General features: G+C 38.0%; 1 protein-coding gene across 1 annotated transcript in view; it reads right to left on the minus strand.

Annotated features, from left to right (window-relative positions):
* Nucleotides 1-347: 347 nt before the first annotated feature.
* TRRAP (transformation/transcription domain associated protein) overlaps nucleotides 348-27,931 on the minus strand; it is a 74,819-nt gene continuing 47,235 nt past the window's right edge. The window contains exons 57-71 of the mRNA XM_014869738.2: nucleotides 25,538-25,729; nucleotides 23,465-23,660; nucleotides 22,995-23,260; nucleotides 22,172-22,272; nucleotides 19,786-19,987; nucleotides 18,549-18,713; nucleotides 16,503-16,593; nucleotides 14,815-15,014; nucleotides 13,801-14,062; nucleotides 7,125-7,350; nucleotides 6,101-6,318; nucleotides 5,209-5,393; nucleotides 3,606-3,809; nucleotides 2,475-2,669; nucleotides 348-1,643 (exon numbers count right to left, since the gene is read on the minus strand). Coding sequence (XP_014725224.1) covers nucleotides 1,359-1,643; nucleotides 2,475-2,669; nucleotides 3,606-3,809; nucleotides 5,209-5,393; nucleotides 6,101-6,318; nucleotides 7,125-7,350; nucleotides 13,801-14,062; nucleotides 14,815-15,014; nucleotides 16,503-16,593; nucleotides 18,549-18,713; nucleotides 19,786-19,987; nucleotides 22,172-22,272; nucleotides 22,995-23,260; nucleotides 23,465-23,660; nucleotides 25,538-25,729 — 2,988 coding nt within the window. The 3' untranslated portion in view covers nucleotides 348-1,358. The remainder of the gene's footprint in view (nucleotides 1,644-2,474; nucleotides 2,670-3,605; nucleotides 3,810-5,208; nucleotides 5,394-6,100; nucleotides 6,319-7,124; nucleotides 7,351-13,800; nucleotides 14,063-14,814; nucleotides 15,015-16,502; nucleotides 16,594-18,548; nucleotides 18,714-19,785; nucleotides 19,988-22,171; nucleotides 22,273-22,994; nucleotides 23,261-23,464; nucleotides 23,661-25,537; nucleotides 25,730-27,931) is intronic.

Here is a 27,931-nt window from a genome sequence, read left to right on the forward strand (position 1 = left end):
AGGGAAGGCAACAATTCCCTTCAAGTGCTGAAAGCACTGAGCTCAGTTGTGAATGACTGCACACACAGCGTGTTGTGACACATGCAGGAAGCACTATGTTTTATAAGACTCTTCTTGCCAACATGATTTTGATAAGGAAGTCTTTGCCAAAAAAAAATTTATGTTTGTTTTCCAAATCTTTATGTAGTCCTTAGCACTCACTTATTTGAGAAAAACTCTCTTTGATACAAAAGGAGCACCAAGCATGGGAATGAAGGGCCATGTTTGATCCATACATCATACAATGAAGCAAAATCATACTCATAGGTTAATATTAAAAATATTATAAATAAAATGAATACCACAGAGAGTTTTATAAAATATTTATTTTGGAAAAAATCACTCTGTACAAATTTAACATTCTCAACACTGAAGGTTTATAAAAATGCTAACACAACAGAAAGACGAGCGAAACATTAAACTGCTCTTTTTCTTAAATTACAAAGGAACAGATTGATTCTAAAGAAGCTACTGTAATTCTAAAGATAAGATTTCATTGATAAGATTTCATTTTCTCTATTACAGACAAATACAGGTATCAAAGGATGACTTTTTCCATCCTTTTATAAACTTCCCCCCAAACACTGTCCACAACTAAACCAAATACTCTAAATGGTTTACACTTTTACTGTACATAGCTTGTGCTCTAGGAAAAGTCAGCACAATTTGATCATCATTTTCTCAGTGCCTAACAAAATCTCACCTCTATAACATTTGGTACAAAACTGTCTGTACAAAGCAACATTGCTCGTGTAAATTTGAAGCAAACTTAAAAGTTAAGAGCATTTATCTGTGCCTTCAATTTGGCATTATGAAGAGAGAGTGATTAAGTAAAATCTCAGAGTAAAACTCAGTAACTGGGATCACTGTATTTTTCTTTTTTTTTAGTAATTACTATTGTACAAAAAAATTTATATACTGCAGGTTATTAGGAAGGGCAGACCCTAAATCTGCCATAAATTCATAGCCTAAATTCATAGTCTTCATCATAAAATTAGATTTTTCTGTATATTATTTTTCTCTCTTCATTTTAATCTATTTGCGAAAGCTGCTGTTGCATATCAACTGCTTAAACAGGAGGAAATGTCTCCTCATAAAATTAAAAACAGTAAAAACTCCATACTACTGTAAACACAGCTAGAATGAAAACTGACAAAATGCAGTGTGACAGATAAGCCATCGTCTGGAAAGCTTTTTTCACATTTTCTTAACACAAAATATGGCTCACACCACAAACAACAGGAAGAAATAAAAACGACAAAAAAAAACCAAAAACAACAGAAACAACAAATTGCCCCCAAACTATTGAAAGTTTCAAGTCACAGCCAGGGGTGCCAGGCAGGGTCCATCCTGCAGAGGTTGTCCAAGCTGTTTGCAGCTGCTACCAGAGTGTTGACTTTGCTTTCCCCTCCCTCAAACTGAGCGAGGTTGTGGAGGCGAGTCATGATGGCAGTCACAGCCTTCTGAACCAGTGAAACCAGCTGCTGGCTGTCCATGTTCTCGGGCTGCCCGGCTGCTGACAGTGGAGAGGAGGTGTCCTCTTGGGTTTTTTTGTGCCACGCAATGATTTCATCCCTTAGCACAGTTTTTAGGATGCCATCAACCTATACGAAGAAGAAAATCAGATTATTGCACTGCATCCAAAGAACAATCAGGTTCTATCAGATTACAGAATTTACTAGATTTTAGTCAACAGCATTTTGAGACTTCTGATGCCATGTTGCAATTTCCGACTTTTCAAGGTGAGTGTGGCTTCCAAAAATCTTTATTATTTCCTCTCCGGGTGTTTCTTTTCCTAAAACGTTTCCATTACAAAAGCACAACACAATGACTCTTACAGAAATTAATAACATATATTAAGATATTGATACACAGATACAGTTGTGTACATCCTATTTTTAAGTTACTCCACTAAATTCATGGCTTTTACCACACAGAAGTCTTGGGCAAAGATTTGGAATACTTTGTAAAGCTGGAGGGTTTTTTTGCAGTCATTACACTCTCAGGGAATATTATTTTCTGCTACACAGGGAAAGAACACTGACTACAACACCCATACATATGTATCTAATATATATACACATATATGTTATACAGGCCAGTTCTATCCTTGGATGGAAAAGAAATGCCTGCAACAAATACTTTCCTATTTTTTCTCATCTCTGAGTTGAGTTACTGGTATTAATCTGCCAACTCTGACAGTCTCAAGCTTCTAAGGCAAACTTATGTGTCCAGTCTGAGTCAAATTAAACATTTATGCATAACAAATAAAACATTTCCAAACATTTCCAATATTTCAGCTGGTCTTTGTGATGACCTCAGGGTAAAATTTTAAAACAAATATGCACCATCACTCAATTCCTACCTTCACCAAAAAAGTGCTGTTTCATTTCTAAATTGTCAAATACACATAACCATGCAGAAGGAATACAAACCTTGAAGTTTGGCTGTGCAAAGCAGCGAGCTACTGCAATCATGGATGCAGTGAGGGGCCCTGACACGCCGATGGTGGTGAGGAACTCCGAGATGTTTGGGGTGAGCCGGAAGGGAACCGGGCGATTGGCATCCAGATCTCCAGTGGCATCGTTAATGTCAAAGCGAAAGTAAGCCACGTTGAGCTTGCCAGTATCCTGGGTTGAACAGAAAGATGCACAAAAGCAATTAAATGAACTGATTTTCATTCATGGAACAAAGCAGTTGGATTTTTGTTTCTGTTAATGCTGAGTTCCAACAGTGCTTCAATAGTTTTTTTAACAATGAAGTTATAAATAATGGCAAACACAAAGGTAAGTAGTTCTCTCAAAATGTTGTGTCCAAACCTCCTTACTAAATACATGTAATATCAAACATAAGGAACAGATTCCTCTGGATTCTGCTCTGTACAGAGTCACTGCCAACAGACCACTGGGACAACACTCAGTGTCTAAGGTTCACTGTGATTAAACAGCTGAACACTTAAAAGAGGGATCAAAATTCCTAATTGCTATACAGACTATAGCTCTCCAAGCATTAAAATGACATTGAGACTTTAATAAATACCACCTTTGCTCTTTTTTAAGGTGGCAAACCTGATTTTAAATGTTGGGTTAAAATGCAAAAACCATAATTAATAGGAGGTGTAGCTTGATGGGTATGCTCAAAAGAGAATGGTATTTGAAAAGGAATCTAGCCCTTTAAGAACATGAAGCTCTAAATTTTATTTCTCTTACACCTGATTGATTAAATTTTAATTCTTACACCTAATTGATTTAATTAAGATTTAATACAAAGGTACTTTGAAAGCAATGTATTTGAAAGAATACTAAAAAGAGAGACTTATCAGTCATTTACAGGAGGAGTTCCAATATCTAAGAACAATTTCAAAAAGTTCTAAACTATCAGCACCGAAGGCAGAGTTGATGTCCAGGGCAATGCAGGTTCTCCCTATAGGATGTGCAATCACACAGCAATAAAAAGCCCACTGAAATGCACTGTTAATTATCCGTGTTGAACTTTGACTCGTTTCAAAAGCAGAGTGCAAATATCCATCCGACCCAAGACGAGAGAACCAACAAACTGAAGCACACCTGGGCAATCTGCAGCATCTCGGGGTTGAGCCTGTTCAAATGGAAGATGAACTCTGCGAAGCCAATGAGGGCAAGCTGGATGGTGAACATCTTGCGGAAGGTCCAGTAGTCGGTGGCGTTGGGGAAGGTGTGCAGGGCCCACTCCTTGAGCATGCTGCGAGGAACCATGTTACTCTGCACTTCCTTCAGGATGTCTCTGAGAACCTGCACGGCACAAGGCTTAGTTGGAAAAAGGCGTTTTTAATGCACTTCTTAGCAACAAATTGACCTAAAGCAACTACCAATCTCCTCTTAATCGATGTACCTCGTTTTAGGAAAAGTTAAAAAAATGAAAAAATTACCAAAATATTTAATTACTGTAGCATATACTAGCCTAATGAGTTAGAAAAAGAAGTAAGATTAGGATCTGCTCTGTTACACCAGAAAGCATGATAGTCATGTTGACTTCAATTAAATGGTTGTTAAAGTTCCAAATGTAAGAATTCTGAAAATAGAAACAAATGTTACATAGCATTTCCATTTTTATTTTGTAACAAAGAAAGTCTGAGACAATTGTTTAAACTACATCTGTAATACATATTTACAGTGTATTTTCTAATAGCTGTATTTGGAATGGGACTGGCATTTTATGTATGAACTTGCACTAAGCCTAAGAAAAAGACCATAAAACCACTTTATGTATCACAACTGGCTGTTTGCTGGAAGTTACAGAGAGAGGGAGCTTTGCTCTTTCTGAGTACTTCATTTATTAGGCGAGATTGCCCAACTGCTTCTGTTTGGCTTAGATGAATGGATCCACTGGCAATTTTAAGAGAAACATTAGAAGACCACGGGAAGCCTGCCTCACATACCATGCTGTAGCTGCTTATGTAAATTAGGAACGCTGCTTCCCATGCTGTCAATTAATTATTTTTAAAGCACTATACAAGAGAGCAAAAAAATCAATCAGCACCCTGCCTGTTTTCAGTTGCATTTACCCACAACAACTTCCAGCAATACAAATACAGCTTTTTTTTTTACAAAAATCTTTCCAAGATCACCAAAAACTCCAAAGAGATACAGAGTTCTCATTATGCAAAATCAAAATAAATGCAAAAAAATCGAACTGCCACCCGTGCACCATGCACTAACATCTAATGACATCTACGAAACACACATATCTCTGCTAACCTGAACTGCCTTTAAAAGACAGGCTGTGCTGAACATTTCTATTTTCTACATTAAACCTTCTAGCAAAGTCCTAGCTTTGTATATAATAATAACAACAACTTAAACCTGTCAGAATCTGCTACCTCTTTTCTAAACTACAAAATATTCTGTTATTTAGTACATAAAGAAAATCTTAAGTTCTGAAGAAACACTGGGGGGAATTTGCAAGGGTAAGGGAGGGTGCTGGGGAAAAGCCTGGGTGAAATTTCCCAGAGCAGGGCACACAGTGTGCTGGGGAAAATTAAATTGCCCAGGGCACTCAGGGTGAGGGCAAAGCCCTGCATGGAATTGCCCAGGGCAGGGCATTCAGGGTGAGGGCAAAGCCCTGCATGGAATTGCCCAGGGCACTCAGGGCGCTGGGCAAAGCCCCGTGTTCCCTCCTGTGCTCCGGTACCTGGTGACTGGCCTGCGTGCCCCGAGCCTGCACCGTGGCCAGCCGGTCGTAGTAGCGGGAGATGGGGTTGTCGTGCTCGATGCCCTTCTTGGCACAGCGCTGTTTGTAGATCTCCACCAGGGACAGCGACGAGGGGTTGTCCTCCACCAGCCGCATCTGCGGGGACACGGCCACCACCCGCGGCACTGCAGGGAGCGGGGCAGAGAGGGCAGAGCAAACCTGAGCTCATCCAGATCCCAAATGCTGACACACCAGCCCTTAAAACACAGCCCTGAAGATCAACTGAAGCCCATCAACAGAAAACTTTAATGCTATGCTTTTAACTAATTTACAAGCTCACGTGAAAAATAATTACAGCAGGGTTTTTTTATATCTTAACAGAAATATCAACTGTATTTTCAAAAAAAATTGAGCACGCATCACCTTCGTATTTTTCTTTACCTTTAGGAATGAGGGTGATACTTTGTTCAGATGAAATTCAGCAGAAAAAAGAAAAAATATTTCTTCTGTTATGTGGAAGATGTAAAAGAAATTTAGCATTCGTATATCACAACTTGGGGAGGTTTTGTTCTGTTCCTCTTCAGTTGTCTCTAAATGTTTATCCTGAAGTATGTGTACCCATTTCCACACCAACAGGCCCAGTGGGCATCTCTGCCTTAAATATTCACAAGTGCATTTAATATCATAAGGAATGCACATAAGCATTTCTAAAAACACCCCAGACCCCGTGCAATCAGCTGCACTTCTCCAGAGGGGTGCTACAGCTCCAGACAAGACTCATCACCCAGACAGATGTGAATTTACCTTCTGCATATTCAAAAACCTCCGGAGATTACAACCTCTGAGCACAACACCCACTTAAAAACCACACAGATCTCTCTCTTTTCGGTACCTGTGAAAAACAAATGCCTTTTGGTGGTCTCCTTCCTCTTCTCCAGGCAGGGGTTGAGCAGGCGGAGCAGCTGCAGGACGCGCTCCTCGCGGCGAGACTCGGTCAGGCAGGCGTCGTTCATCACCAGGTACGGGTAGATCTTCCCGTTGTGCCCGCGGATGTACAGCCTGCGAGCAGCTGTGTTGTGCTTCTGCACTATCTCCACCCTCGGCATGAACCTGCCAGGATCATTAGGTGAGACCTTTGTGGCTGTCTCGGACAACAGGATCTCCAGTGATTGTAATAAAAGCACGAATCTCAACTTACAGCAATGTGCAAGAAAACCAAATGAACTATGAACAGCGCAGGTGTTTAGTGATCAATCATAAAATTATTGGAGGATAAATTAAAAAGGTCTTACATCAAAGTTGGACTATACATGTGTAATATACATACATAAAACATGTATCTGCTATAAAATATACATCTACTTTTGCAGAGTGGATGGATGGATGGATGGATGGATGTGAGAGCTGATCTGTGAGCCAGAGAGGGTTAATGAATAAGGGTTATTTCTGAAAGGTATTCTATCAAGGCTGTTGGCCTGGAGACCAAAAGAAGAGAAGAAGGAGAAGGAGATAAGTGGGAAAGAAAACCTGCAGCTGGGAAAAGTATTTTTAGAAAAGTCTTCTGAAAAACAGAGGCGTAGATAGTTTTACACCAATCAACATTATGTTGATCTATTGTAACCAATGAACAAAGTGTAAACTTTGTAGAGTGTATAAAAGACAGCTAGCTGTAGTAATAAATGGGATATTAGCCTTCTGAAATGCAGTGTGTCTATCTGTGTGTTGTGCCCACCTCTACAGTGATGGATGGATGGATGGATGGATGGATGGATGGATGGATGGATATGGATGGATGGATGGATGGATGGATGGATGGATGGATGGATGGATGGATGGATGGATGGATGGATGGAGAAGGCTTTAATTTTCTTCTCTGTTTACAGAATTACAGCTACCAAAGGGATTTTTTTGGTTACCTTGCTATCTTGATGTAGTAATGTGTTGGCTTTGGCATAAGGAATTCTCCAGGTATCTCTACTTCTGCAGTTTGAGCTGAAAAGTTACTTAGAAAGCGGCACTTTTCCTCTATGAGGAAGAACTTTGGAAGCTGTTTAGTTTTGGCCTCCAGAATTTTGATCCATTTCTTTAGTTTGGAGATAAGGTTGTGGAGTTTCATTGATCCTGGCACACTGAAGTCAAAATCTAAAAAAAAAAAAGCCAAACAAAACCAAATCACCCAATTTAACAGTGTAACCAAACACACACACCCCCACTAAGCTGAACTGCCCTTAAAAGACAGGCTCCCTTTTAGCAAAGTCCTAGCATTATATAACAATAACTTAAACCTGTCAGAATCTGCTACCTCTTTTCTGTATACAACTCTAAAATATTCTGTTGTTTATTATTATTCCGAACTTCCTAAGATTTTCCTGCTTTACAGCCACACAAACATTGAAAAGCAAATCATGAAAAATTTAAATACTACTACTGTATTGAATTCTCTATAGACTGCAACCAGACATACTGCATAGAAAGAAAGCAGTAAAACCCCAAATTATTAGATCAGACCACTTAGCAAAAGAAAAAAAGTAAGCTTACTTTATAGCACTGTAATTTTCTACCTGTTTCATTACAAGTCATTTATTTATTTATTTATTTATATAAATTCAGTGGAGACCTTTCACTTCTAAAAGGAACGAAAGAGCCCCAGTTGAGGATTCAACAGAATCTGTGAGGAACTGCAGGATAAATAATAAAAATATTATTACTATTCTCTTCTCAGCCACAAGAAAATTCCTATTCTTTCCTGTCTTAGACAACAATTGAAAGACACTACAGGAAGAACAGCCACAGTAGCCCAAGAAAAATGACAATATTATGCAAACAGTCTACTCTTTCCACTGCAATGCTAACAGTATTACAGAGTGAGAATATCTCCTTTAATCCACTTGCAGGTGAAGAAGGAATTGTCTCAAGGTCAATACATGAACTTTGGTCCATTATGCAAGTAATTCTGTAACAGAAATCACTGCAATACTGAGCATTTTCTGGGCCACACCAACACCATCTTCCCAACATTGCTCTCACTACAGCTTCAGACTAAGCAAATAATGAATAAATAAATAAATGTCTTTGAATTTCCCAAAAGAGGGAAAATGAATAAACCACATTCATGAAACGATGGCTCAGCACTTCATTGCCACAACAATGAAAGATTAAATGCACTTGGATAAGAAGACAAACTACTCTCTGTAAACATCATTAATTATGGCATCCCAAATTGTGCAAGTGAACCAACAGACTTGAATTTTTAAACTCATCTCTACTCCCTAGAAGATGCCATTTTAAGTTAACACGTCTCAAGTGAAAAGGCAACTGAAAAAAAACAGAGAATGACAATTCAGAATATCTGAGATTTACAGCAAAATAGAATCTTCAGTATTACTCAATACAACAGAAGATTAAGTCTTAAAAATTTGTTTAAATTTTCTTGCAGAACCTTCATTTCAACCTTCATTTCCTAAGTTGACAAAAATACCAAAAACCAAACAAACATGAGTGCTGCTCAGAAAATCTGACCACATAAATATTCTACAAACATCTGCCTGCAAGTGTGCCAAGAGTGAATTAAGTATGTGCACACAGCAATTACTGCATATAAAAGTTTTTTTCAACCACAATTAAACCACTCAAAACTCTGATTGTCCAAAAGACTTACTCCTACAAACAACATAAAACATTCATTTAGCCAGCAGAGTTCCTGTCACACACTCTTCTAAGTTCTTTTCTTTAACCCAGGATTCTAATGCCAAAGAAAACAATGTACCTTAAGATTGCTTTCACTTTGCTGTTCTGTTACTTAAATAAATATCAGAGAACACATCACCCAACAGATTTCACAATAAACTGATCCACAGGAAACAGTATCCACAAACTGATATGCTAAAAGCTTCCAATGAAAGACCTAAGTTTACCAGCCTAAGACAGAGCAAAAAACCAGCTCATACAAAATCCTTTCTACTTCTGTAAGAAAAAAGTCTGCAATGAAAAATACAGTTTCATATTTATGGATGTAATATTCCCTTTTCTTTTCCTGCCTGCTGTGGGCAGTGCATCTATTGCAATATCACTGTAAAACACTCTTATTAAAATCCCAAGTCTACCCTCTAGTGAGCAGTGGGAGTAAATCATTTCATCAAAGTGACAAAATTATTGCATCATTTATCTCCCAAATCTCTGAAGTACAGGAAAGTACCCTCAAACTGCAACTGATTTTTGTGCTAATGTGAATCAGCCAAGAGGTAAAAACACGCATCAATGTATTTTCCTCACAAAAAAAAGTCACTCAGTTCACCACAAGAGCAGCTCTAGTTTGTTGAATGCTTATTTTAGGATTTTTGTTTCCCAGTGGCAGATGGGAAAAACAGAGAGTTCAATTAGTTTTTCTGCTTGTGTCACAGAGACTCCAACTGAGAAGAAAAATCACTTCAGCTGGAAGAAAGAGAAATACAAGACCAAACATTATTTGTGTACAAGGTCTCTCTGCTTTGCAGACAATCTATACAAACAGTAGTTTTGTTTCAAAAGAAAATCCATTTCTTCAGTACTTAGTACTGGAAAACACCTTTTTCAAACTAACACACACTGCTCTGAAGTACCTCACTACTTGCACCACCAATTCCTAAACAGGATGGGAAGTTTTCCCCCTTATCCTCAGTGGAGATTATCACTGAAGGCCATGGCACAGACTGCAGTGGAAGCAGTTTGCTCTCTCTTCTCAGTGCTGCTGAAGTTTTTTGCCACTCTCAATGGGAGGAGAAATGGGGCACAATCTTCTTCCCAGTGAGACAGACTTAAAAAAAATCCTGATGGCTCTTAACACACTGATTGAAGGCTGTACCATCACTCCTCAGGAAGAAACACCAAAAAACTTACTCGAGGTAGCAAAATTAGAGCATCAAACCCTCTGTGCTCCCCAGTCCTCTTGACCTACACATCATTAACATGGCATTAAGAAAATAAACAAGACTCCAAACAAAGACTCCAGAACTGCATACAAAAACACTTCTGCTCCACTGGAAGAAAATAGTTCTGAGCAATCAAAGACAACAGGCTATTAATGCTTTTAGAGCAAGAAACAGTTCATTTGAAGATTTTTAAGATTATTATGACCATGGGAAAAGCCTGATTCCATTAAAGGTTCACACCTCAAGGATCTCCAGCTAAAAAGCCAAGACACCCATTATGTCAGGTGTCCCTGAGAACTGAGTTGTAAGCTTAGCTGCACAGAGCAGGACAATCCTTTATGCCCATGACACTGAAGAAGATTCAAGCCTTCTCCAAAACTGAAGTGCTGTCTTGCTTTTGAAGTGATTATTCAAACATTTATATACTCTACTTTCCAAAACTTCTTTCCAATCTCACAAGAACTTTTGGAAAAAAACAATAAAGATGAAAAATTTCAGTGAGAGGAGAGCAGGATTTCTGGTTTATCACTCAGCTCCAGAAAACCAAGACTGTGTAGACCAGACACCAAGGTCAAATATTATCCATCTCTAACTGTGTTTCCTGGATAACATCCTGTTACCTAAAAATTACAAGGGAAGCAAAGAGCTACCAAAGTACACTATGTTCACTTCTGAACAAAAGGAAAAAAAAAATCCTTAAAAAGGCTGAAAATGAACAGAGCTCTTTCCCCTGCCCTCTCCAAACAGTTCAGAGCCACACTTGGGTTTCAAGAGCTTCCTCCTGACTGCAGAGCCAGCAGGAACAGTGAAGGATTCATTGTGCTGGGTGACAAGGTCTTGAGGAAATTACCATGCCCTTCAAGGGTGTATTTTGGAACTTTCCATTCATATTCAGCTTGAGTGGAGAGATGGTTGCAGAAAGAAGCTGATCCAAACTCTAAACTATCATCTGCCCACAAAAGGACAATTGAGGCAGTTTTTGTGCTGCTTTCACTGCTGAGAGAGCTCTCAAAGGGAGCATTTTTCAGCATTTTCTACTCTTTGATGTCAAAAGGTTTAGCAGAAAAGAAAAGAACAAAGAACAGATGGTCAAAGAACTATGCATTTGAAGTTCTAGAAAAAAAATTCAAAGTAAAATTTGTTTTTATAATAAAACATTAGGATGGATAAAGATGACCTATCACAGTCTGACAGTCCAGACTGCTGCAGACAAAGAATTTAGAATATAAGAAATGGTGTGAGAGTCTCCAGTGGCTCCAAATAGGAATCAAAATACAACTCTGATGTTGATGGAAATTATTATGCAACCAAACCCTGCTGCAAGTGTCTATAAACCATAGCTGTCAACATTAATCTGGAATAATTGACAAAAGTTAACTCCAAGACAGCTCCTTAGCTTGGATACTTCTGAAATGAAAGGCAACCACTGTAATTATCTGTCCATCATCCAAATGCAACTGGTACTGGGAACAGGAAAAACAAATATGAACATTGTGGTGTGACAGAAGCACACATCAGGCACATTCTACAACTCCCTTCTCATAATGTTAAAACTGCCCTTGCAATCTTCAGTACAGTAATCACAATCCTATTATTTAAATACATTCTACTGTTATTGCAAAATCAATAAAAAACTTATTTTCATTTTCTGCATAACGAATTAAATTACAGAAATTATTAAGTATGCTGATTGGTTTAATTTCTTCTGTTTTCCCACATTTAATTTGTAAGTTTAAACACTGAATGTAACAGATTAAAACAAAATCTAATCCAGCACTAAGCAAAATAATTATATGTATCCTGCAGACATCCATATTCCATTGTACTTGAAAAATAAAAAATGAAATAGTAAAAAAAAAAGTAATTACTGTTATTTAACTGCAGTTTCCTAAGAAACACTTTGCATTTGATGACTTTACATGATTTTTATGGCCAGGCCTATGTCATATTTTGGTTTATATGTTTTTCTATATAATTCCTTAATCAAGAGAGAAAATCTGAAAACCTTAAGAGCCATTTATATATCACAAAGATGTGCAAAAAATAAAAACAGCATAAAAAATACTGGAAGTTCTCTCCACTTTTTAATTAAAAGTTGTAACTGAATTGTAATTAAATTTTCTTAAATGTTTCCCTAGAAATGTTTTGAAATACTGCTTTAGTCTGGCACTGTCTTTACATTTCCTTTACACCTTGGAAACCCCAGAGCTCTCTGATGCTCACAGGAAAGGAAGCAGGAGCTCCTGTGACAGACCAAAATTAACTCAAATCCAACCAAAACTGAGCATATCAACAACACTAACAGCAATCAAGAAATGGCTATACTACTGTTGTAATGTACAGACTACAAACCATTATTAAAAATTAAAATCAAGTCCAAACTTGTATTTAATGTAGAGCATTTCAGCTGGAAGGGATCTACAACAAGCACCCCCTGACCCAGGGCTGGTCTCCAGCCTCCCCTCTCCTCATTTCCACGTGTACTTGCCATTGTTACTCTGTTCTGGGTACAGCACCCAGCACTTGGACTGGTGAAATTTCATCCCATTGATCATTATCCCATGATTTTTTTTTTCCCTACCCTGTATGCTCTCATTAAAGAGACACCAAGTGTTTCTACTTTCATTTCCTTCCCTAGTACACTTCATCCAGTAAAAATTTAATCATATGGTTCAGGACTTTCATTATCTGCTCTCATGCAACTGCTGTGCCTCAGAAAGGACATTGTGCAATGCTTGGCATGCACGAGATATGTAGGTCACTTCTACAACTCAGTTATTTTCACAGGATTCCTATCAGTTCTCTTATTTTCACAATATTATCAGCAAAATACTTGAAAAAACACCCCAAGTCGACTTGTCAAACACTCACAGTGTTTAAAGAAAAGCCAAGGAATTTATGCAAAACTCAAAACTCTGGCAATACAAAACACTGATGCCAATCAGTGTCACTTTCTGTCACATAAGAGCTGCATGGCCTTAACACATTTCACCAAACAAATCAAGCTTGTAAACAAGCTTTTCTTAGAATTTTAAATCAAGATCAGATACTCAGATATGTAACCACTGGTTAAGAGAAAATGAATGAACCAAAAAAAGCTACTTCCCTTAAGTATCTTTTTTTATTAGATCTGATTAAAGTTATTGATTCAATTTACCAGTGATGTAAATTTGGGTAATAGAATTTTTATAATCTAGTTACCCAAAACACTAAAGTAATCTTACTCATCGGAAGTATGCTGTTTTTAAAGACTTCACATAAAATCATCAGTTTGGAGTTCTGGGGTGAAAATTTCATTGAATTCTGCCATCATAGAGAGACAGAGACTATCACTGTCCCTCACATACAGCCAGCAGTTCTGTGCAAATTACAAAAATATTATACTGAAGTAAGCTATCTTAAAATACATATGTAATCAAACCACAGTTTTCAATAATAAAAGTACAACAATATATATATATTCTCTAGGTTGATGTCTGTTTTCCACTTGAATGACATTTATTACTGCACAAAAGACAGGAACTAAATTATTTCAGGTTTGCTGAATGACAGAAAGGTGCCTTTTTCTAAAATTTATCTCAGGAAAGATATTGGAATAAAAAAGTAGAATGCCCTCACAGCTGAACTGTGGGGGGAAATTTTCTTGAGATTAAAAGCAACATTTTAAAAAATTTTAAACATTTACCTGTTGTAAATTGGCCTTTTAACTTCTGGAACACAGGATCTTGAGCTGTTGCCTGTGCTCTCCTAGCTAGTGACTCTGAGGCTGCACTAGAGAACATGGTGGACACATTGGAGACATTCTCAAGACCTACTCCAAAGGTGCTGACTAATTTCTTGACAAAATTGAGTGTATGAGGAGTGATTTTGGCATCTGAAACAGCTCCACTTTTCTCAAAGGCCACAGAGTAGCACTTTGCCAAGCCCTGCTGCAGCTGTCTGAGAACCTAAGAATGAAAAACAGAAAAAACAAATAGTCAGGAAGATCAGGCTTTGTGATTTGACACCAGATATTCATTCCCACACTGCATTTTATATAGTAAAATTATTCTCTCAGAAACATCTGCTTAAAACTCTACTCTTAAACTGTATCAGAGGGGCAATCAGAATGACAGCACTGAATTTCATTAGCACTGCAAACAAACAAACTGAGCAGGGAAATGCTGCTTCACAAAGGACAACTTGCTCTTTCAACAGCAGGTTACTTTTAGATTTCATATTTTAAGATTTATGAAAAAAGGTGATATGAGGAACCTTCAAATAAACACTCTGCTAGGCAGACAGAACAGAATACTCCAACACTTTGAGAGGCAAGTAACAGCAGAGTGGCAGGTCCATCTGCTCTGAGTTGCAATGCAGATTTCAGGTAATAATCACCACCTGTCACAGACCACCAGATCAAAAGAAAACTGCTATCTCTGAAACTTCGTGTAAGAATATACATTTTCAGTTAATATGAACACCAGCTTAAATCCTAGAGGCATTTATGGCATTAACAGTTCTGCAAAACCCCCGTACTGCTTCCAGAAATAAGCAAGATCCTTAAACTCCAATCAGAACAGCCAGTTCTACAAACATCAGTTTACTAATCAAAACAAACAGTTAAGCTTTGATGTTTTAAATTAATTCTGGGTAAATATTTTGCAGTGAGCTTTCCCTTAGACAATCCATACATTGAAGGTGTTCTGAAGCCAAATACCTCTTCGTGCCAGTTCTCTCTGAACCAGACCATCTGATCCACAATGCCTTCCAGAGAGGACAGGAGAGTGGGGTGCAATTCCCGCTGCATGTGCATGATCCTGCTGCATCTCCACATGGGGGCAGTGGCTCTGATGGGCCCGGGGTCTGAGGCAGAGTGGGATTGGTTTCCAACTGAACTTGGCTGCTGCTGCCCTGAATCTGCAAAGTGAACATTAAAAAGGAAATAAGCATTACCTTCCATGAACTTGATATGTGTCTGTTTGAAATAAACTAAATTGTTCCAAGAATTGGCTTGAGATTTACATCAAGTATTCATTATGTATTCCTTACTGAGCTTCAGAAAGACTTTTTTTAGAAAGAAAATTGGGATTTTTTAGAGTGAAAACTCGGCACCAAATGCTATTTAATGGTACAGACTTCCCAACATTAAAGCAGAATAAACACTCCTCAAAACCACACAGGAGATGTAGCTTCTGCATTACCAACCTAATAACAGACATATTGAAATAACAGACATTGCTTCATATAGGATCAAATTATTTGAATTATGGGCAGATTTTTCCCTTCCCTTTTGAGGAGACCTTTCATATATAACTAAAGAATAAACATGTTGATGCCAACAACAGACAAACTGTCATAGTCTGTATCTTTTAGCACAAAACATCTCTAGCATGACAACTCCCAAGACAGTGATTAAGCAGTTTTGCTTCATCAGATGACCCCTACTAACTCACACAACTCACCCACTCAGCAGTGTTTTTGGCAGAAACTACAGGGAAATATTTTACTGTTGGTGGAAAAGAATAAATTATTAGGATATGTGGGCATCTTCTGCAAAAGAATACCCAAACAAAAATAAAACATTAATAAACAAATTAGTGCCCTTTCAAATTTTATACAGAAATTTAGTGAACTAATTCCCAAATGGAAAGGGCAACTAAATAAACAATGTACTTTGTAATAAGGAACACAGAACTGAAATAAGAGTTGTTCAAGTAGCTCTCCCAGGATTCCCAGGAAATTATATGGGACAAAAGAACAACTAAATTCCATGGACTCATTTAACATAACTATTCCAGATGTGATTTGTTCTTGGGAAAAAGTTATTGTGCAAGTTACTGAATGCTTTCCCCATCTCCCAAACATTTCTCAAAGCCAACATTGCTTTTATCTGGTATAAACAGAGATGGTAATTTTCCTTGAAAATTCACCATATGAAGTTATTATGGAGATATTATTTTTACAAGTGTGGCTCCTTTGAAAACAAATTAAATGTTGCATGGTTCATGCTTCCAATGAAAATTAGTCTAGAGAATCTTAGAAAACTGTGACATTCTCCTGTATTTATAAACCAAGAATTTTCTACTTCTCCACAAATTTATCAAGATAAACATCCAGTAAAGAACATGAGATTCTCAATAATTAAGGTGACATGAGAATGAAAGAGATTAAACTCCTCTTGGTATTTTATACAAGAAAATTCAAGACAGCTCAAGCCATCTGCAGGTTTAACTCCACAGAAACAAATCAATGCAAGCAAAGCTTATCAAGAGTCTTCTTCCCGTGCCTTGCTAATTGGTATGTTTTCTAGAGAATCTGTTTTCTCTGTAAAATCCAGTGAAACTCAACATAACAATTAAGTCAGATTAGAAAGAGCTCCAGCAATTCCATGAGGACCAAACTCACCGCTCTTGTAGCGCTCTCGCTGCTCTATCTTCAAGGTCAAATAGAGGGTCCTGATGGGGAAATAAACAGCCTGGGGATAGACTCTGCCCACCTATTTGGAGATACACATTTCTCAGTTAAGGAATACTGACTACAGATCACATCAACGTGGACAGATTCTCTTGTAAATGAGCCCAATTCAGGAATAATCAGCTCTTTGTGTTAAATAACAGCTTATGGAAATTAAAGATTCTTTCAGGAACAGAAACCCAAGGAGGATGAATTGGTAGCTCCCTGCACACACTGTTAAGACATTACCTAATTAGGGCTTCCAGATCATATTGCCTAATAAACCTGAAAGCAGCATAATGTCAGAGCCCCAGCTGGGCCAGCTCAAAGATCTTACTCATGTGCATAATGGAAGAAAAACAGACATAATGACAGCAGTTAGTCTTTAAATTAGGCCACAACTCCCAGCAAGCCCCACGATACTTGATAAGAGAGCCCATTAGAGAGTAACTTTACTCCACCTAATTGTAGCACTTAATGTAAGGGGATACCAACTGCACCCAAAAATAAAAACAGGATTTTATGGCTTCCATTAAAAAAAACAACCCTAGAGAGATGTTGACATTCAGCATCCCATTTAAATCTGTAAATCTCAGTATCTATTAAAGGAAAGAAACCATGTGTCTGCTACCTGTAATAGAGCACATCTTAAGATATCATTTGAGGCTTCTTCAGCCACAGTTTTACTAAATCATAGATCCTTTCCCCATCCAAATGGATACAGTAAGTGGTGGAAATGTTGCAATGGGACTGAAGTATTCAGTAATTTGATATTTAAGACAGACCACTAACCTGACACACACATGCTTCATGCTGTAACTCAAAAGTTATTTGAAGAGAATTGTGGAGTTTTAAAACAGTAACACAGAAAACATGGTATTTTTTTATTTCATACTTTTCCTATGTACCTGAAGTTTAAAGGCAAGACAAACAGGAGTATCTGTGGTATTTACAAGTCTAAGCTCCAACTAGTGTATGACTTCTGAGCAAATACTCACTTCTAAAAATTTTATACAGATCTCAACAAATAAAAAAGTGTCTACAATGTTGAAATGTGTTGAAATGAATTTTTTTCTGTCAGAAGACAGTAGAGCACACCAGTGTTGCCAGACAATACCAAGTCATATCCATCAAAGTTTGCCTTACCTACTTTGGTGCCTTAAGCTGCTTGGGAGCATGGTCTCTTCAAAGTTACATTTTAATTTTATGAAGAGAATGGGAAGGAAACATGAGTACATCTGCACACACATACTTATCTAGAGCTGTGTGCACCCATGACATATTCTCTAGCTACAAAAACACACATTCTCAGAGGACTGAAAAAGCAAAGACAGGGGATAGTATAAAAGCAGCTTGATCTCACAGGACCATAGAATACCCTGAACTGGAAGGGACCTGCATGGTCACTACTTCCCTATCTCAAAAACCAAAAGGGAGAGAAAGAAAGGAGTGCTGTGAGGAATTCAGCACAGCAGTTGTTCTGTGCCAGTTTCCAGGAAACAGTGGAGCAGTGCAAGGCTGGAATTCAGGTATTGTGAGATCTTCCATGGCCACCTGTGCCTTAATGGGACTTCACATCTGTTTTACATCAACCTGAATGAACAAACACCAGAACACTTCTAGACAGAGTTTGCCCTTTAGCTACTACATCGAACCATTCTTTACTCCTATGCTGCATGCATTTTAAACTATGTACTTCATGTGCTCTACCTCATTCACAAAAATATATTAAATAGAATTCCAAAGGGAGAGCTGCAATGCTTCATGCAAATAGGGATACAATTTCACTGGATTTAATCTCAGTAAGTAAAACTCACTTTGAAATTTAAAATATCCCGCTTAAAGGCAGAAATTACCATTTTTTAACACATCAACAGCTGCAAAGAAAATACCATTTTTAAAGCTTGGCACTTTTGTAATTTGCTTTAAAAAATATTTGTATCTCATATTGTCAACAAAGATTACAGACAATAAAGAATTAGAGATGATCTTCTGTACCTGACTGATGAGGTTGAGGAGGAGTTTGCCCTCGGAGCCAACCAGGCACGTCAGCAGCTGTGGGATCCAGGCCAGCCACTGGATGGGTGGGACACCAATACAATATTTGTCCACTGCATCTGCCAAGGTGTTCTTATCATCATCAAAACTCAGCAGCCAAAGAACCTACAAAAGAATTTCAAGAGGATCTCTCAGTGCTTCAATTTAAGACACAGCAATCATTATGATGCACAAAAGCAGAGATATTTTATTAATATGACTGTGGAGTACTTGAAAGCTGCCTTGGAGACAAGAACTCAAATTCATTGTGCCTGGCCAATGCTATTTTTTCCCCTCAGAAATATTTAAAGGATGCAATTAATAAATGTAAGTGTACTCCTTACTATGAAACAAGACAGAAAAGAGCAAATGAACACGACTGCATTCCAGAAATCCTTTGGGTCTTTGGCTGGGGGTGTGGATATAAATTTAGGCAATTTTATAGAACCTAAAATTCACAACTCAGATAAATTAACGTTGATGCAAGAACTTGATTATTTCTTTGGGTATTCTTAATTATTTTAACTCTCCACCCCTAGTTTAATTTAAATGTATATTGAGCATTGACTAAAAATCATGAATTATTATGCAACCAGACAGGGAGAATAATAAATTTCAGAGTGCTACTGCGGCCACCTTTAATCTCAAACAATATTTTCTGTGTTTGTTTCATGGTCAGAACAAATTGTCTTCCCTGGTCTAGTACAATTTTAAAAATTTTCTTCATGAGAGAGATTAAATATCCCCGAAGTGAGAAACATACAACACAAATAGCTTTTTTGGCCAAAATTTTGTTGAATTTCAGAGTAAAACTGTACAGAAAAAGGCTTATCTGGAATAAAATGCAGTATTATTTATCTATAGTAATGATAAAGAGACCTCAAACTGTGTTACTTTTTAAAGGACCAAAGGATGCCTTTTTGCAAGTACTTCACTACACTGTAGTAGAAATGCTGGATGTGATTTGTCCTCTTCCTCCTACAGGAAGGTTCCACATCTAAATGAAACCCCACACATCCCATGGAACTAAAAAGCTGCAGGATGAGTTACGAGCAACCACACACATCCCTTCCATCTAAATTAAAGCTTTCCCTCAGGAACCCTTTCTCTAATTACAAAAACTTTGATCACTGAACTTCATCCCAGCCCTTCCCAGGGGAGTGGAGCTCTGATTCTTTTTTAACCACCTAGACCTTACCTTTGCTAGGTATTTCCTGGACTTGCTCTCATTCTGGTGGCGACAGGCATGCAGGTAGCAGGTGATGGCAGACACCCCCAGGTGCAGCTGCCTCTCCTTCACAAAGATATTCTCCAGGTAATCCCCCCACATGGCCCACGCTTTCACCAGCACATCGTGCATTTGCACGGCTGCAGAAAAAGCTTTGTTTGCTTCTTCAGACCTGTGTGGTGACAAGAATATGAGTTTTATATAATTTAGTAACTGTTTGCTAGTCTAAGTCAGATTTGTGATAGGACAAGCAATTTGTTTCCTAATACTCAGTGATATTTTTGTCTAGTTCGGCCCCTTACAACTGTTTTGTCATTTTGCTTTCTTTAAAGTTCAGCACCTACAAAAGTAAATGCTTCATAATGAAAATAGTTTCACAAGTGTTAAAAATCTCCACATACTCCCTTAAAAAAAAAAAAAAAAAAAAACAAAAAAAAAAAAAAAAAAAAAAAAAAAACAAAAAAAAAAACTTCCAGTGCACTGCAGTGGAATCCCAAAAAACTGGGATAAAGAAGAGCAAATGATGACACAAGGGGAGTAGAAGCAAAATCATTTAAACACGCTGCTCCACTGAGCAAAAAAAGGAGTAAAGCAACATTGGGAAGATGTTATTTGTAAGTTATCTTTTAGAGGAGTGCATCTTACTTAGCTCCTTTTCCAGAGAAGTCATGAAAAATTTTACAATCAACTATTGAAACAGTCAGTTCCTCATCCCCACAGCTGTAAAAGTTTCTTTTTTCAACATGAAAAGTGAAGGAATTTGAAGGCCAATCACACAGTTCTGGGTAATCAAAAGATTATTTGTTTGTTACTCCTGAGGTTTTCTCCGTGTTTCCTCAAGTGTCACAAGTCCAAAATTTGGCATGATTCATCCCAATATGTATACAGCCCTTGAATCTATGTTAGGCATAAAAATAAAGGATGAGAAAACTCATACAAGCATTACCAAAATGAAGAAACTTAAAAGTATTTCAAGACTCCTTATTAACATGAAAACTTCACTTCTCCCTTGCAGAATAAGCATTGAAATAAACCATATGAAAGTAACATGATGCTTGTTTGACTCATTTTTTTAAATTACCTGTAATGTATTTTTAAGATAACAATATCAGCTTGGGTGATTATAATACTAGATTAAAATGACCAGCTACTGAGGCATAATTCCAAAAAGGAAAACAGTTTTGTCTGTCATGTATTAGTTTCTGTGCTTCATTAATGTCCTTGCTTCCAGAAGCTTCCTGCACCTGGATGAAGGTTTGAAGTGAACCAGCCCAGCAGCAGCCTGATGGATGACTTTGTATCACTACTGCTCCTTTATAAAAAAGGAACTTCTCTGTCTGTTTCCCTTTCTCCCACTCTACAATCCATCACTCTTGACACCTGAGGTGATTTTTTTAAATGGTTTCTATCACCTTGCCCAGCCAATGGGCAGCACAGGAGGATGCAGGAATAGAGGTGACCTTTAACTTCAGTTTTGCTGACACACAGGTAATCAATCAGCAGGCTCATTTTCGGGTTCAACACTGCCACTGGTCCAAACTGAAACCTTCCCAAATTCCCGACCTCACCTGCAGTGCTAAAACATGCTTCCGTGGTTTTTGGTAAGATTAAGAAACTGTAAGAACATCAGAACCGTGTTTTTAAACAGAAACCTTTACCCATTTTATCCTGAAGGAACAGACGGAGATAATTCTCTGTAAGAATTTAATTTTAAAATATGGGGGAGGCAAACTTTCTTCTCTTTACACCGCAACTACAATTAAGCCTGTGACCATATAAACACCCACTGTACTTTCCATCAAAGTAATTGCATTTTGCCTATTTAAAATTCTCTCTTGAATCCACAGAAGAAGATATTCATCATTTCCTGACTTGAATTGCTATGTGAGGTTGCAGTGTACTGATGGATTTCATTCCCTAAGTGGCCACAATGCAGTGGTAAAGGAATTATTCCACCCATATGTAACACATAGCAAAATTGCCATTAAATCCCATGCCCACTAAGAGCTCTTGAAATCTGAAAGGGTCTTTTTGGCATCACCAAACAAAATTTGACAAATAAAATATTTATTTATTGAATTAAAGATAGATCTTCCTCAAAATAGTAAAATGCTAATCAGTGCAAAGCAAAACCATTACTACATCCTTCCTACAAGGCTTCAATATAGGACCAATCATTACATTTCCAAACTGCAAAGGAACTCTCACAGGTACTTTTACTTTCTTACACACCAGTGAGAAATTTTAGGCTCATATAAAGATATGGAACAGCTTTTTTGCTCAAATATTGTGTTGAATACTTTGGCTGCATTCTTTTCAGATGTGTGCTAGTGCCTCTTGCAGCCAGCATACTCACTTGTTAATCTGTGCCAAGAACATTCCCTTTAATGCATAAAACTCTGCAGTCATCTCCTTGGTGAAGTACTTCAGATTGGTTGATTCAATAACTTCAAGACCCTGTTAAATAAGCCTTAGTGAGAAAAGTCTTTTAAAAAGGAAGGCTTTGTAAAATCAAAGTGCCATAAAACAACAGCCAAAATATTATCTTGAAATTTAAATAGCATGACTTTCTAGTATTTCATTTTCGTTTTTAAAAATATAGATTGACAATTTCCACTGGCCTATGCAAACCAAACACTACAGACAACACTTAACAGGTTATTTTTCCACCTTGTTTACGTTATAATATTATTTATATTGTTATATTACAAGGTTCATTTGCTGGTCACCCACATGCCAGTGGGTTTTGCCTAAAATCACATTTTTTTCCTTTTCAACACATACAATTTTACTTCAGTTTGACAGCATCCACCACTCATGAGTCAGACACTCAATTTCACTTCAATTAGTTTTGCAGCAGTGCTGTTTTTCCCCATTACAAATAATGCCATTTGCAAAGTCTCTTCCGTTTATCGATCTTGTAAGATCACAAAAAACCAACTCCCACTTTACTTCTGGGTCAGCTAATTTTCAATATATTCACAGTATCCAGTTCACAGAGGACATTAACTGCTTTAGACTAACAGCATTACTCAAAACAACACTCCCTGAACAGTAAAACACGGCCAAGGCAATTCAGCCCCTATTCTGGATACAGGCACTTGTTTAGATCAATGCATCCGATGGCCCCTGTAATCCCACAAGTTCCAACAGCAGCTTCAGGAATGGAGCTGCCCTACCTGCATGCACTCATTTTTGCCCATGACTCCAGCCAGCTGCAGGTAACACTTGACTTGCTGTCGGATTTTCTGGAAGCAGTCCACGATGGGCACGGTGGGGATGGTGTGGATGCGGCTCAGGATGTCCAGGGCCACATTGACCAGCCCCTGTTTCCGAGCGATCTTCCCGTACTGGATGATGGCAGAGGCAGAGGCGTGAACCCCCAGCATGGCATTGTTGGAGCTGGGGTCATGCTGGGAGCTGTTCTCATAGGCAGTCACAATGGCTGCAGAGGCAATGTGAAACGTTTGTCATTGTAAATGGAGAGATACAGAGAGCAGCACCTTACACAGCAACACACATGAAACAGGTGACTTAAGATAATCAAACACTTAAAAGAAAATTGAATAAAAACTAAAACTTGGCAAAATCAAGTCACCAAGAACTGGAAAATTCTATGATGAATGCATGCTGGACCAGGCAGACTTACCCTGGTAATGATGCTGCCTCCACATGAAAATGCTGCTCCAGTGGGATAAATCATCTGACACGATGGGTAACCTGTTCCTCCAAGTCTTGACAACGGTCTTCATATCATGTAAGCTGTTGTTCCTCCCCAGATTAGTTGGTTGCAGCCCTGCATTTATTTGGGCTGCTTCCTGAAGTTCAATTATTTGCTGTGCTGCCTAGAAAACACAAACAATATAAATAAGGAACAAACAGAAGATGGCAGCAGTCTCGAACCCACTAAAGGCAGCAGACAGTTTGTTAAAACTTCAACCACCTGAAGAAAAGGCCCACAAACTTTAATGGAATTTAATTACCTGTAGTACAATAAAGCCAGTGTAGTATTCTCTAAGCTACCACTTGGCAGATAACAGTTGTATTCATTGTTAATCAACCAAATGAGATAACTATTTGAGAAAAAAAAAAGGCAGTCCAAATTTATAGAGTGAAATATCTTGAAACAAAATAAATTAAAGTAATATTTTCCTACAATCATCACAGTATCAGCTCTCACAATAGCTTAACCTTCATCCTACACCCATTCATCACATAAATTTAATTTTCTCATGGGTATTTAATCACATACTATCTGATATTAAAAAAAAGTAATTACTGCAGTGCAAATTCAAGACTGCATTTGTACCTCTGTCAGTCACTGGCTAATTTATCATTTCTTCATGAAGGATATATACATATTAGATTGTTTTAAAAGCTTGTTTTAATTGATATCTGAAAGCACTTAAATACTTTATTTAGTAATATTAATCTTTTCCTGCTGCAGATGCTGCCATTCTTGAGCAGGGCAGGCAATTTGAAACATGGGTGAAAACTACACAGGAAGGAATTAAATTCATTGAGAAGGCATCTAATGGTATTGTGTGAGCTCACAAATTGTACTTATTTTCTTGATAACTTCTGAATGTGGAGAAGAATTCCATATTCATTCACTTTATCTGATGCATCAATTTATATTATAAAAATTCAAAGGTTTGAGCTGCTGTGTGAGCTCTATCCACAGGAGCAACCATTTTATAGAGGTCCCTTCTTCGTGTGGATTGGTTATGAATCACACACAGAGAATGAAACTACTGATCTTCAACAGAGACAGAGGCCTCTGTATCAAAGAGAATTCGAAGTAAAGTCCTCTCACTTCCACAGGAAGGACTCAGTCACAGATCTCTGAGCAATGGCCCGTGAAGAAATGATCCCTGTTATGATAACTGAGATATTTCACAATTTCTCCCCTGGAGATGAAAGGTTCCCTCCAGAGGAACAAGAGCTTTGTCAGGTATATATTTATAGGGTAACTAAACAGGGACAAAGTTTAAATGTCAAATGAATGGCATGTTTTGCCTAAATCTCACACAAGCCAAGCCCAGCATGATCCTGCCCCAGCCCCACTTCCACACTGGCTCCAGCTGTACCACACAGATCAGAGGAGAAAAGGATCATTTTCAAGAATCTTCTGAAAGTAACTCAAGGCCAAATCAAATTTTTTAAAGATGGATTTAGGCACCTAATTCTGTTTGATTATACTTGTCAATAAAACATCTACTCTGAAAAATTCTTCTCTTATAGTTGAAAAATGAATTATTTACATGATTAAATCCAAGACAAAACAACAGGGTGTGGCAATTTCATATATTTCAAAAGGAAACAGAAATCCATTTTTGTTGGGGTAAAATGTGTGCGAAAGTTGCAAAGGACACAACCATTGATTTTTTACCATGTAATACATGTTATTTCATTTCATGTAATAGTTAATACAATCAGAATCATATAATCAGAATAGTGCCAAGTGCTTCCCAAAAATATTTCTGGAGGCCTGAAAAGAGGTGGGTTCAATCTCTTACAAGCTCTTCCTGACAAACAACAAGCAGTTCAAAGAAACACAAACACACATTCCACAAATTCGAACAAAGAATTACCGTGATGCAAAAACTATCAGTACTGTACACATATAGTATATACACTAAAATATTTTACACTTGCAGCTACTGAAAGTTCTGAGGTCTGCTGCTGGAGGACAGCTGGGAAATAAGATCTTTGCTGTTACCTGGAGCAGGGGCGTGTGGACGTGGGACACGACGTGGGGCAGGCGCCGCCACTCGCGGATGGCCAGGCTGCTCGCCATCTCCACCAGGCGCTCGATGAAGTTCAGCTGCTGCTCCTCGGGGTGGCAGATGGCCAGGTACCCCCTGTACATGTTCACTTTCCAGGCCATCTCTTTTGGACAACTCAGTTCCACCTGGTCATGGAATAGGAAAAACATCCAGTAAAGATTGCTCCTACTCAGACAGTTTATTTTCAAAACATCAAAGCTGTTTGTTTAAGAAGGCTTAAAAAAAATTCTCATTCTTTAAAAACATCAGATTGAAGTATTAACATTTATGTCACTAGAGGAGTTTCAGCTCTCCTAAAGTTACTGCACATAAATTGCCAATTCAGCACAGGAGTAGAAGTGCCCATGCCCAAGCTGCTGCTGGGGTGTTTTCACACTGACAACTGTAATGCAGCTCAAAGAGCTGAGCCAGCCCAAAGCAGCCCTGCCACAGGAGCAGGAAGTTCACAGCAAACAATTCACCCTGGACCAAGCCAGAAGATGCTTCTCAGCACACACTACATCTGAAATGCTTCAGGGGCTCCAGAACACGTAAAGGCAACTTCTCACCTAAAAGGATCCTGCCCCCACCTGTCCCACATCATGCAGAATTATACTCCCTGCCTGCTCTAGGACATTGCTGAGTTTATGGAAATAAACAGCTAATATTTTTTCAAGTAATCAACAACCAACCTTCTCATTTATGTAAAGTAATTTCTGAGCACAGGTGCTAAGTCAAGTCATAGTGCTAAAATAATTTATAAAAATTTGGCAACTAAATCCAGCAAAGCACTTGAATTGTGCAGCACCTAAATTCTGTGAGCATTTTATAGCAACCTCACACTGAGCCAGTGCTCACCAGCTGACACTGCAGGCCTTTCATTTACAACTTTTTTACCTCTTTTTCCTCCACTTTATATCAAGCCCTTTATGGTTTGATGTGCAACACAGAAATCCCCCTGCATTATCCTCGTGTTGATAAACTGTAGGGTGACCATTACAATTGTTATTCCTGTTATCCTCAACTGACTTTTACGCCTGAGCCAGCAAAGAAAAAGTGCCAGGTAGCATCCTTACACTTACACAGTGAAAATAATCCCCTTCTTTATTATGTTATCTACTGGATCATTAAACACAATGGCAGTGTGAGCAAATGGAAATGAGTCTTGGGTCCTATCAAAGGCTACTTGCTGTTTTAATAGCTCAACTTTAATGAGTAGATTATTAAAAATCTTTCACCAAGATTTATGAAAGCTGATAGATATTTGCCATCGTCTCTGGCCTCTCTTGTGAATCAACCAGGGAACTTGACAAAAAACAACCACATTAAAGAATATCAATAAAATTGGAGTAGTGAGTACAGCAGCACAGAATCAATTATTCTTTCAGATCCCAATATTTATGCAAACATGTGCTGACACTTTTACAAGAACCTGACTAGAGTCACAAAGGCTCCATTTATGGCTTCAGCAGCATCTTCTCCTCAGTCATAAAGTAAATGTCTCATTACTGAAAATACCTCATTTAATACAACTGCAGCTAAAGCATATCAGCACTTACTCAGGGTTGTCACTTCCACTCAACTTGCAATTGTCCAAAAACAGAAGCTGTCAGATATGATCTATTTCACTCTCTTCAAGCCCAAGGCTTATAATATACTGTACAATATAATTCTTATTTTAGGCTTTAAAGGTTTCTCAAATATTTCTAAACTTAGCCTCTGAAGTTGCATACTTAAATAGGACACAAAATACTAAGTGTTATAGGAACAAAAGAAATTAATTAAAATGTAAATAGCACCCATAAGGCAGTTTTTGTTGCATGTGCAGTTTGCTACTTAAAGATTTGGCTTCACATTGCATTTTAAATATGTACTTCATCCCTTTATTGCAAATTCTGGCATCTTTAGCACAGTAATTCCAGTATTGTCCCACTGTATACAACAGTGCAAGAAAGATCTGCAAGCTCCCTTCCACCTGTGATTTAATGAAGTATTCTCACCTTTTATATTTCAGTTTTATATCTGGTTAATGTTTCTATATTAACTCATCACAGATGAACAACTCTACCTACCATGAAAAGAGAATGTATTTCCTTAAGACAAAACATTAAAAAAAACCCCAAAGAAAAATCAAATCAAAACACATTAAAAAAAACCCATGTTGTCCATCTTCTTTAAATAAGTGATACCATGTACAATGCTTAAAAAAAATTCCAGACAATCTACTGGCAGCTCCAGCAGAAGTCTGCCATTGGCCCTAAGAAGTTCAAGATGTTCATGCAGCCTGGCAGTTCATAGCAGCCTCAAGAACAAAAACCATCAGCTTATTCTCATGGGATGGTTCTTAA

Source organism: Sturnus vulgaris, chromosome 16 (assembly GCF_052056855.1).
Source record: "Sturnus vulgaris isolate bStuVul1 chromosome 16, bStuVul1.hap1, whole genome shotgun sequence".
In the NCBI taxonomy this organism is placed as follows: Eukaryota; Metazoa; Chordata; class Aves; order Passeriformes; family Sturnidae; genus Sturnus; species Sturnus vulgaris.